At 39.3% G+C, this 12,495-nt stretch overlaps 1 protein-coding gene across 1 annotated transcript; it reads left to right on the top strand.

The window, feature by feature from the left end:
- Positions 1-6,826: 6,826 nt before the first annotated feature.
- Positions 6,827-12,262, top strand: LOC113079904 (uncharacterized). The gene is made up of 5 exons (XM_026252134.1): positions 6,827-6,937; positions 7,581-8,488; positions 10,889-11,060; positions 11,578-11,744; positions 11,823-12,262. The coding sequence occupies exons 1-5, from the start codon at positions 6,919-6,921 to the stop codon at positions 11,970-11,972; spliced, it is 1,416 nt and encodes a 471-aa protein (XP_026107919.1). The 5' UTR covers positions 6,827-6,918; the 3' UTR covers positions 11,973-12,262.
- Positions 12,263-12,495: the final 233 nt, after the last annotated feature.

The raw sequence follows: 12,495 nt of genomic DNA, 5'->3' as shown, positions 1-12,495 counted from the left end.
ATGACAGATATTTCCACTCCCATCAGCACTTCTACAGGATTGCCCTCTCACACTTATTTTTTGAGTAAATCTGGCTCAGAATATACCGTAAACAAACTCTTTATAGCATGCAGGAAAACTTTATTTTCTAGCTAGAGAAAAGACTTTTAAATATGGATTTTTTTCTTAGAAAAATGCATTGATTTGCTATTTATTAACCCCTTCTGGAGCCGTGTGAGGCACTTTTTATGATGGATGGATGTGCTTTATTAGACTATTGAAAAATAACACCCATTCACTGTCATTATAAAAAAAATTTTTTTTTTACATAACTCACCTTTCAGTTTTATATTTAGAGTAGTTTATTATAATAAAGGCTATATATTATATATATATATATATATTTTTTATTATTATTATTATTTTTTTTTTTTTTGCATTGTGTATTCAGTGTCTTTCTAATTTAAACCAATAATGACTTTAAATGATCTTTAATAATTCCTTGATGTACTAACTAATTAATCAGTTAAGATCAATTAATCGGCACATTGTGTAATTAATAAAAATTTTCAAACACAAAAATACACCAAATCATGGTAGTTAACCCCAATCACAGTCAGAGCCCTAGTCTGTGCAGATCTATATATATAGAACATCTCTCTAGACCATTTAAACACAGAAAGGTCTGGTTCCTCATCACAAAACGGCTTAGCTAAAGAATACATGTTGAAGAAGCAATGCACATTTTTCTTGTCAGACACTGGAAATACAGCCAGAAATAACCATTTGAACCTTCTGAACGCTTGAGACTTTCCAGGATCACAAAAAGAGCTGTTTAAAGTACAAGTGCTTGGATTGATAATCGCAATGGTTTGAGATCAGCACATTGTGTCTGTGGTATAAGCGAGCTCTACACTTGACATGGGAGTTGTCACTTGTAAAAACGAAACAGTGTAACATCAAAACTGAAGGTTATACTTTGCATTTCTTTTAAAGTCTTGCCAGTGTTTCAGCACTAATGCGCTCTTCTCTACACTCAAAGCGTGCACGCAAAAAAACGCCCCGTTGTAGAAAAAACAAACACAAATGCATTGCATGATCAAACATTTAGGTGAGATAATTATATATATATATATATATATATATATATATATATCCCCCAAGAGGAGAATTCCTGGCACTTTCAAGAATAGTTCCACTTCTCCTCAGAAATAAAACCCTCAGAACTGTTGTGGACAGAAATACAGAGGAAGGGAAAGTAGGAGTGTTTGCAAAAACAAATCAAGAACAGTCTCTAACATTAAATAACAATATCCAATTGTGCTCAGCTATGTGTCAAACAATAAACTAGTCAACGTCAAGAATCTGAGTGGGTGGTCTAGAATGTTTTATACTCTACATGTACCAGATTTCCGTCTAGTATCTGCAAGAAGCGAAACTATCTTTGTATGTGCGATTCTATTTCGTGCAGCACAAATGTGTGAAAACACAAATGCATGCATCAACACAAAGTGCAATACTCACCATCAAGTAATGACGGCTCATTTATGTCTGGCTCATAATTTTCTGACACGAAGCAGTCGATTTGAGAATAGCTGGAGTTCTGGAACAAAACACACGGCTCAGTTTCATGCATTCAGACAGATTGATAATGCATACAGTAAAAACAGGACATACCAAGTTACAGCACTTTGTATTTCCATCATCTGACGTACAGATGAACAGGAGATTCCGATCAACACTTTCTCTGAGCAGAGAGATCCTGAATGAACAGTGCTGGGAAAAAATCAACAGTTAAACAGTATTCAGTGACCTTCAGCTGGACACAAACTGTCAGTAAGCCCTGAAACAGCTATATCAATGTTCATTTATGCATAATAAAACATTTGTTTATATAAACACACTGAACCTTAACCTTTGTTTCTGAACTGCACGTATTTCCCGGAAATCATTATTAATCAAACGTTGTGCATAAACCGCTGTTTTTAATACTTACTGGAGTCTCTGAATCTTTGCTTTGATCATGACAGAGATTCATATTCACCTAAACAAGGATTCAAGTACAGCAAAGATTAATATTACAAACAACAACATAACGACAGAATCTAAATATGGGATTAAAACAGAAGTGATGTCTTCATGCTTGCATATATATATTTAAGGCATAGACTCTTTTCTTCAGTGTTTCAAATGTTTTGCATTGAAGAAAGTTGCAGTACTTGAGCGTTTCCATAACCATTCGATGTAAAATATCATTTTTCTCTTGGCAGAGAATCTAGAGCAGGTCAAACACAGATCATGGAGGAAGACACTGTTTTTATATACAGACAAACTTTCACATGAACTCTCTGACACACACACACACACTCATAGTCACACACTCACTCTCACACACTCTCACACAGTCACACACACACACACACACTCACTCTCACACACTGTCACACAGTCACACAAACACACACACACACACTCACTCATAGTCACACACTCACTCTCACACACTCTCACACAGTCACACACACACACACACACACTCACTCTCACACACTGTCACACAGTCACACAAACACACACACACACACACACTCATAGTCACACACTCACTCTCACACACTGTCACACAGTCACACACACACACACACACACACACACACTCACTCTCACACACTGTCACACAGTCACACAAACACACACAAACACACACACTCATAGTCACACACTCACTCTCACACACTGTCACACAGTCACACAAACACACACACACACACACACACTCATAGTCACACACTCACTCTCACACACTCTCACACAGTCACACAAACACACACACATACAGTCACACTCACACACACACACACACACTCATAGTCACACACTCACTCTCACACACACACACACACACACACACACACACAGTCACACTCACACACACACACACACAAACTTATTTATTACTAAGAGTAAATATCGCTCCTTGTTTCCTGAAGCTCTACACTAACTCGAGACACCAACATGTGATTCGGCAAGCCAACACTACAAAACACACCAACAGTTATCAGCTCCGGAGACACAGATGGTCAAATGTGTGATGTGCTCTTTTTGCCACGATCGACCCAGGTTTACATCTGCCTTTTTTTTTTTTACTTTTTTCTCCCTTTTCAAATTCCAAATCACATCAAAAAAGCATTTATTTTCAATGAAAATGACAAATATGAGTTAGGATATTGTCCCAATAGGGAGGCATGCATTTATTAATTTGAATTAAAATTAAAATCTACACTAAGTAAGTTAATATTGCATACTGTTTTATAATGTACTACAATACGGAGGCGCAGATAACTGCCACTCTTTGCAATAATTAGTAAAATTTTACCTGATGAGGGCTGGAGGCTTGTGTTGTGATGATGGAATAGAGGCTCTCGTTTCCTCCAACCCATATGATTTGTTTACCAGAGCTGACGAGCTTCACCAAATTAATATTGGGCTTGTTTTCAAAAGAAAACCTGGTTATACCTGAAACAAAGATGTGCATTATAAACTGTGTCGTTTTCTCAATAGACAGAGTTTAAAGCAGTTCCTGTACATTATTACACATATTCTGCTCAGAAGAGCCAGCAGTGAGTGTGAGATAAGAGAGCGGAGTGGTTTGCGGTCGCATGGGAGCTGAAGATAGAGTTCTGTTCAAATTTGTGTGAAAATGAAGTAAGGCTTTGACACACACGAATGTCTTAATGTGACTATCAAATTAATCCATTAAAACTGTACTGTTTCTGCTGTGAGTCTACTGTTTTCAATATCTTTTTAACTCTTTACTGTAAGGTTCCATTAGTTCATGTATTAACGATCAATGAACAAAACATTTATTACAGTATATTGATTTATCTTTGTTAATGTTAAATAACGAAAATACAGTCGTTCGTTGTTAATTCTCGGTGTATTAAATAATATTTACTAACCCTAACCTAACAAACACAACTTTTGATTTTAATAATACATTAGTAAATGTAGAAATAAACATGAAGTGTTGGTCATGCTCAGTTCGTGTTAACTGATGAACTTTACTGTGAAGTGTTACAATGTTTCTCTCTTCTGACTTGAGTTGACTTCAAAATGTTACATTGTAGCATTCTTTACAAACTTCGTTACATTTGGCTCTCAGCAGAACATTATTAATACATATCTGTCTGTTTTTCAACATAACTATCTACTAACTAACACATAACTAACACAATTGGTTCGTCTTCTTCTTTCTTAATCATCACAGAACGATAATCTTGAGAATAAAACCGATGAAATATTTGGAGTAGATATGAGCTTACCTTCTTTTTTCACCGTCACTCGAGGATCATAATGTAATTTTGTTGAACTAACATATGAAATGCATATGAACAGCAAACATAAACACGTGTAGTCCATCATCTCAGCTCGAGAGTGTGTGACAGATCAGCTCCGAAACAACTCACACACTCCTCTGTGTGTTATGGGCGGGGTTTATAATGAATCCTTCATAACACTTAGACCGAGTGTGTGTCAATATATGCGTTACTGGTGAGCTCATATAAAGTTCATTATATGCGTGACAATATTATTTATAAAATGAAAACACACCTCCAGACTAAGGGCACTTTAAACCCACTGGAACATATTGCAATTTTAGTCCACAAGAGGTCGCCAACATCATAACACACATAGATGCATTTTGTAGTTTATTTATTTATTCCAGCGTTGTTGACACGTGTCAAAACGTGTGAACTTTATAAAAATCACTAAATTAATAAACTAACCGTGTCTGCTCCTCGGCTTGGTGACGCGTTTTGACTTGTTTTTAAACTGAAACTATATTATTATTATGAGCCTATTATTATTATTATTAATGAAATAATAAACGACAACGATTACAGTACAAATTACCTTTCAGTGTTTAAACTGAAACTATTGTCAGTATATTCACAAAGCTGAACTTTATATAAAAAATAGTCCAAATCTAGTGAGTAAAAAAAACGTGAATAGTATATAACTCGAACACATACATACACAGACACACATACATATATATATATACATATATATAACCAACCATACTTGAAGAGTGCGTTCACAAAAAATAAATTAAAAAATTTCAACACGAGGTAAAAACATTTAGGATTTTGTTTACATCTCACTTAGTCAGGCTGTTGTTCCCACATGTTTCAAACTACCACCATCATTCCAGTCCAGAAGAAGCCTTCTCCATCCTGCTTCAATGACTACCGTCTTGTTGCACTTACTCCCGTCCTCATGAAGTGTTTTGAATGGCTAGTCATGCACCACATCAAGTCTGCCCCCCCCCCCCCTCCCTGGACCCCTTCCAGTTTGGATATCGGTCCAACCGCTCGACCGATGATGGCATCTCCACTGCTCTCCACTCAGCACTCACACATCTAGAAGAAAAAGACTCATATGTCAGAATGCTGTTCATAACAACTTCACTTCAGCATTCAACACTATCATCCCTAACAGCTCATTCACAAACTGATCCAGCTGGGGCTCAACACTTTGCTGTGCAACTGTTGGACTATCTGACTGGAAGACCTCAGGCAGTATGGGTCGGCAACAACACCTCCAGCACCATCACACTGAACACTGGGGTCCCCCAAGGATGTGTGCTGAGCCCTCTCCTCTTCAGAGATTGTTATTGACTTCAGGGTGCACCCGGAACCACCACACAGAAGGACAGAAGCAGTCTGATGGCTCCAGAGAAGAATAGCTTCATCCATCAGTCTGAAGCTGAACTCCCTCCCGAACTTGCCCCCCCCCCCCCCCCCCCCCCATTTTTCCCCATGCACCACTGAACTCTGAACCTCATTCCCCCAGCTCCCACTAATCCAGCTCTTCATCCAGGTGGATGCTGTACATTGGCAGTGGATAAGGAGATACCACCAAGGGTCTGAGAGTAACACAATTTCAATTATTTGTATGTATGTATTGAAAATGTCCATAATTTGCCTCTCCATCAGAACCTTTTCAACCCTCCAGCTTTGAAAAATGAATATGGTTGTGTTGTGAATCAAGGAAGTAATTCGATAAAAGCTTATAACAGAGTTTCAGAAACCTGCTCTGGTCAAGCTCAGACACTCATCTTTATTAATTATGACCTGACTCTTTACTCAAGGACAAGAGAAAATGATCAGGCTGTCAGTCATCTTACAAAACAATGTTATTTTCATATTAACAGCTTTGTTCTTTTGATACATTGGGATTATCAAACTGATTTGTGTCATTTAATCAGAGTGACACAAAGTGACGTCACTTCCTGCACTGATAAAAATGACTCTGTGGTGGAGTAAATACTATGTAATTTCAACATAAAAAAGATTTTTCAGTGCATGATAAATTCTATATTGGTACTCAATTCAACCTTGCTTAAATATCAACATTATAAAATTAAGCAAAACCTACTCAACTTCCGATAGTGGTGTTTCCATCATGCACAAAGGCAAGAACAACTAATAAGATTGATGTTTTATTTATTTATTTGTTTTTTTTTTATGCTGTTTTCCAGCTGTATTTACACTTTTCAAAAGGCACGTCTCTCAGTTTAAACCATTTTAGTTCAGTAAACCACTCAGATTTGATTCTGCTAAAATCTGTATTATATATTCGGCATTTGAGAGATGCTTTCAATTTAGGAAACTACATAAATCTGACGCTTCTGTTTATAATTTCATCGGGTTTTAAATGCATTACTTCACTAATTCGAATCGTAGCGTCACGCGTCAGCTGTACACCGAATTGATTTCTCCGCCGCGGTGCGCGTTCACGTCCGGCTGTTCGATGGTGTCCGTGAACGCGCATGGACTCGTGAGCAACTGAAGTGAGCTGCGGATCAGACAGCACTAGTTAGTGAGATTCAGCTGCTGGTTTGAGGAGTAAGCAGTGCTGTCAATCTTTGGGAATATGCAGGTAGAACTTGAAGGTAAGAAACATGTCTTTGTGCATCTAGTTTGATTGTTTTGCATATAATTCATGTTTGGGTTATAGATAATCACGAGGAAGATGGGCAATGTCATGCATGAGTTTTCATACTATGCTAAGACAAAAGCAGCACCTTTAAGCAATTATTTAAAAGGGGGTAAAATCTTGAATTGTTTTATTTTCACAAATATGCACATGTGAGATGTTTCTTAATATACTAGACAGACAACATGCAGTAGTACAGGAGACACAGCTGGCATGTGATTTCATAGTTGACTGTTACTGCATAGATTAATTGAGTTAAATGCGTAAACGTCATTCTGAACTGTTTGACATCAGCTGGGCTCTGGTTCTGATCAATGATCATCCCAGGACCATTTCCTCTGAGTCTTAATGCGATCAGGGATGACGAGTTGCTTTCAGACAGAAAGCAAACGCTCAGAGTCTGTGCATTTGCCTCTAACAGTTCTTACAGTGAGATTTCTGGCTCCACTACTGCAGAACGTTTATTGCTTAACCACATTTTATAATTTATTAGTTCATGCATTTTCTAGAAATTTTAACCCTTGATATTGGCATTTCTACACATAATGGATTTTGACTTTGTATTGATTATGTGTGTGTTTGTTTTTTTACTTTAATAGTGCATCTTCAAATCTTATTGGCTGTTGGCTTGGCCGTCCTCTGTTTCTGTCTGGTGATTGGTTGCATCGTCTGCCTTTGGCTTCATAAGTCCCGCCCTACAGATGATAAGGAGGCGGGGCTTTCCTCACCTCCTCTACCTGCAGCTCATGTGACTCTAAGCCCCTCCCCTGCCATCAACACCCTGCCAATCAAACAGCAGTATGAAGAGCTGGACGGAGACGTTCTGGACTCTCCCTCATTTAACAGCAGCTCGACGCCGTCAGAAGACGATCTTTCTTTACCATATTATCCTATCAAGTCACATTTCAATCTACGGCGGCTCAGCTCCCCCGCTGTTCCCTATAAACCTGTCCGTGGTCGTTCCTCGCTCCCGATTATTCCTAAGCTCGGCCTGGTTAGGAAGTCACGCCGGGTGGTTGATCACAAAAGCGGTGATGACATTTCGTTTTCAGAAAGGAGCAAGCTTAACGCAGACAGCGGCCGACATTATGGCTCCGGCTCTCACAAACCCACACCTTCCCTTCACTTCACCCTTGTTTTCTCACCAGCTGAGGGCAAACTCACCGTCACCGTTCTGGGGCTCTACCGGGGCTCTAGGAAGCTGAGCGGGACTATGGTGAGGGCCTGTCTGCCTCCGCTCTGCCCCACGCTGCTTCAGGGCGGCCCGACACGCAGACACAGCCTCGGTCCCGAGGCTCCAGCGCAGGTGCTCCAGCTTCAGGTGAGGTCAGCAGAGGAGCTCCAGTCCTGTACCCTCAGACTGACCGTGTCCAGCAGGGATTTCTCCGGTCTGAGAGAGACGGCTGTGGGTGAACTCGAACTGGCATGTGCTGAAATCCACTGGGAACCCAACTGCACCCTCACCTTTAATCGTCAACTCAACCCTGTGAGGAGGAGGCTGAGGAAGGTATAGGAGGAGATTGTGCTTCATATACTTACAGAGCATCGTACACCAAACGACTGAAGGCTGGAATCCAACACTTCTCTTAACGTCTGCATTAGTTGACTGCAGTTTCTGAAAGTCAGAGCTCTGATTCCTGGGGAAGCCCATTTCCGCCACAAAAAAATTGCAAATTTGCAACTTTTCATCTCACAATTCTGATACAGTTGTAATTGTGTGTTTTAAAGTCAGAATTGCAAGATACAAACTCACAAGTCTTAGAAAAGAAGTTGAGATTCACTGCGAGATGTGAACACAATTGCAAGGAGAAAAAAATCATTATTGTGAGATAAAAATTTATTAAAACAAATATTTGCAGAAACATGCTTCTTGTTACAAGGAGATGCATGAGAAATTAAAACCAGGTGTTCTAAAATTGGCTCAAAACACAAAAAGCACGCTTGATGGAATCATAGAATGGAATACAGAACACAAATTAAAGTCTAAACAGATTTTTAAACAATATGCATGAAATTTTCTGACTTTGTAAATGTTACAGAGACAAACTGGCTATTATACACCAAACAAATTAGAATCACATACTAAGCAAATTCAAACAGAAACATGGTTTCTAAATTTGGCTGGAAAAAACCCCCAAACATTCTTGAACTTGATTGAATTGTAGTCTAAGGCTAAAGAAAAGGAGTCTGTGACGTCATGCACTATACACTTTTCTGCAAAATCTCTCAACCACTAACTGACTTTGCAGTGTATTCCAGCCTTTAATCAGACAAACATTATAGCTGTCAGAAACTAATCTCATTAATCCAAAATCCTACTCCGTTGGTAGCAAAGGAAATACTACCATGGTAGCTTTTGGGAAATGCAGGGGATTGGCTGTGATTTCAGAATGACTCAACTGGTTACAAAGAACCAAAAGTGCTATTTGACCTCACAGTTTGTGTTTAATTACTGCTGAATCCATCAAATGATGCAGTTTTGCTCGAGTGAGTCAGTCGAGAGGATGATGACCAGAGGAGCTTCCATCCTAAAATAGGATGTCAGTAGAATACAGTACAGTAAAACACTTTTAACCAGTTTGACTTTTACATTGAAGGAGTGCATTTGATCAGTTCATGCATTTGATCAGTTCATGCATTTTATCAGTTCATGCATTGATCAGTTCATGCATTTTATCAACTCATGCATTATATCAGTTCATGCATTTTATCAGTTCATGCATTTGATCAGTTCATGCATTATATCAGTTCATGCATTTTATCAGTTCATGCATTTGATCAGTTCATGCATTTTATCAGTTCATGCTTTGATCAGTTCATGCATTTTATCAACTCATGCATTATATCAGTTCATGCATTTTATCAGTTCATGCATTTGATCAGTTCATGCATTTTATCAGTTCATGCATTTGATCAGTTCATGCATTTGATCAGTTCATGCATTTTATCAGTTCATGCTTTGATCAGTTCATGCATTTTATCAACTCATGCATTATATCAGTTCATGCATTTTATCAGTTCATGCATTTTATCAGTTCATGCATTTGATCAGTTCATGCATTTGATCAGTTCATGCATTTCATCAGTTCGTGCATTTCATCAGTTCATGCATTGCCTGGGAATCGAACCCATGGTATTGGAATGCTAATTTTAAGTGAGCTTCTCGGTTGTGAGACCTGGAAAGGTTTCTGTCTGCTGTCATTACAACACAAAAGCTACAGCAGTGGGATTGCACGACTGCGTGGCTAGTGTGACAACAAGTGGTGCGTAAGTGTAGCCTGGAGCCAGTGTGTGCCCTGCAGAGATGGACACGAGCCAGCGTAGATCAGTAATGCAGCAGAGACACGTCACAGAGCAGACCAGGAAATACAGAGAGAGACAAGAGGAGGAGCTAGAAAAACTGTCAATGTGGACCTGACAAGAAACTCCTTTAGATAGATAGATAGATAGATAGATAGATAGATAGATAGATAGATAGATAGATAGATAGATAGATAGATAGATAGATAGATAGATAGATAGATAGATAGATAGATAGATAGCTGCATGGGTTTTGATTTGCAGAAGTGTTGTCAGCAGAATGAATAGACGTTACGTAATGAATGCGTCTCATTCCAGTAGATGTGAGTTTGATTCAGCGTGGGCTCAGAGTCACACTCAAACACTTCAGTGCGTTTGATGCCGATGTTCAGATGTAATGGAGCAGTGAGTCTGTGCTTCCTCTGAGAGTCTAATACGGTGACGAGGAGATGTTATTTGAGGAAAGTGTTAGAAACATTCATGATCTGGTCTTCTCCAGAGAAAGTACAAATCGTGTAGTAGCAGTGATTATTATTCATCATAAATCTCAAATGCATCTTTAATGTTCCCATCGGCTCTTTCACATTACGTGTTTGTGTCTGTTCAGAGTCAGAGTTCCCAGAATGCACTGGGGGGCGTCCGGGCCTCTGTTTGTCCGGTGCGTTTTCTGGGTCAGATCCTGGTTCTGCTGCAGTATCAGACGCTGGCGCACCGCATGAAGGTGATGGTGAGGAAAGCTGAGAACCTCCCCAAACTCACCAGGATGCCTGGCACTCCAGGTCTGTGTGTCTAGACCAACACATTTCCTGCACTTTGGAAAAATAAAAATAATTTCCTGTTTACATGTAAAGTGCTTACGTTCAGAGTTAATTCGGATAAATTGTTGGATAAAGTTACTTTTAAAACTAATGCGTTACAATGTTGCGTTACTCCCCAAAAACAGTTATTAATTGCGTTACATAGTAACTTTTTATGGAAAATAGTGCGTTAAGTTACTTTTCTGGCCTGAGCTTGCTTCTCTATATTTAATGAATTTATTTCTATTTATGCCGAATGTTAAAAACCCGTCCACACCAAAAATAAAATCAAGAAGCCTGATGGAAATGTGAATTCACGTCTGTACAGTAGAGGGCGCAGCTCTACATGCCGATATTACAGCCGTCTGATATTTACTTGTGAATTAAAAAGTAATGCATTACTTTACTAGTTACTTTAAAAAGTAATCTGATTACGTAACTCTCGTTACTTGTAATTCATGGATAGATTCAGATTCAGAGATGCTGTCTGTTTCTGTAGATCACTATGTCGTCATCAACCTGCGTCAGGACGGTAACGTCATCAGCACTAAAGAGACGAAGGGTGCCAGTGGAGCGAACGCGGTTTGGAACGCACCCTTTCTGTTTGACCTGCCGGAGGGGAACATCCTCGGACTGCCGCTGCTTCTGGAGCTCCTCGTGATGCAGGTGACAACAGCTTCACCGTTCAGCGCCTCATCTGACACATTCGATGTGTAATGACATCACTCTGGCTTTGATTGACAGGGAAGGCTGTACACGAAGAGTTGCATTCTGGGTCGTGTTCTGATTGGCTGCGGAGGTTCTGAAGCAGGAACCCAGCACTGGAGAGAGATGTGCAGCAGGGCGCAGGTGGAGACGGCATGCTGGCACGAACTCCAACCAAACCCCTTATAGGCCAGCTAAGTTTGATTGACATGCCCCTGAGCCAATAGAATCACTCTCTGTAAAACTTCACATTTCTTGATGGATTTTGGGATGGAGCTGCTGAACCTGGTTTGAGTTTGTTTGCAAATATCTGTAATGTATGTATATGGTCACTGCAAGGTGTCATTACGGCTCGTTAACTTAAACATCAGATGCTGCTTTTGCACTAGTGAAGTGATCAGTGTTCTTACTGCTGCTGTTAACCAGAACACGTTTTTATTTATTTAAAGAAGCTCAATAAATATATATATTGGATGAAAAACCTGAACTTACAGTTTTTTTCAGTCGCTAACAAGCATTTGTCCAAGCAGTTGTCACATTTTCAAAACTCTAAACACAATGAGCACAGCATCTATCTATTGTGGCCATACCATTCACACATTTCATGTCATTTTCACACAATATGGATTCATTGAACACATTTCCACAATGCTTACATTTTCTGAACAGACAAGCTATACCTCCCAACAAAATTATGGATCGTTTTTGTAGT

The sequence above is a fragment of the Carassius auratus genome, unplaced genomic scaffold, assembly GCF_003368295.1.
Source record: "Carassius auratus strain Wakin unplaced genomic scaffold, ASM336829v1 scaf_tig00029828, whole genome shotgun sequence".
NCBI lineage: Eukaryota > Metazoa > Chordata > Actinopteri > Cypriniformes > Cyprinidae > Carassius > Carassius auratus.
This window is presented reverse-complemented; position numbering and strand designations above follow the sequence as displayed.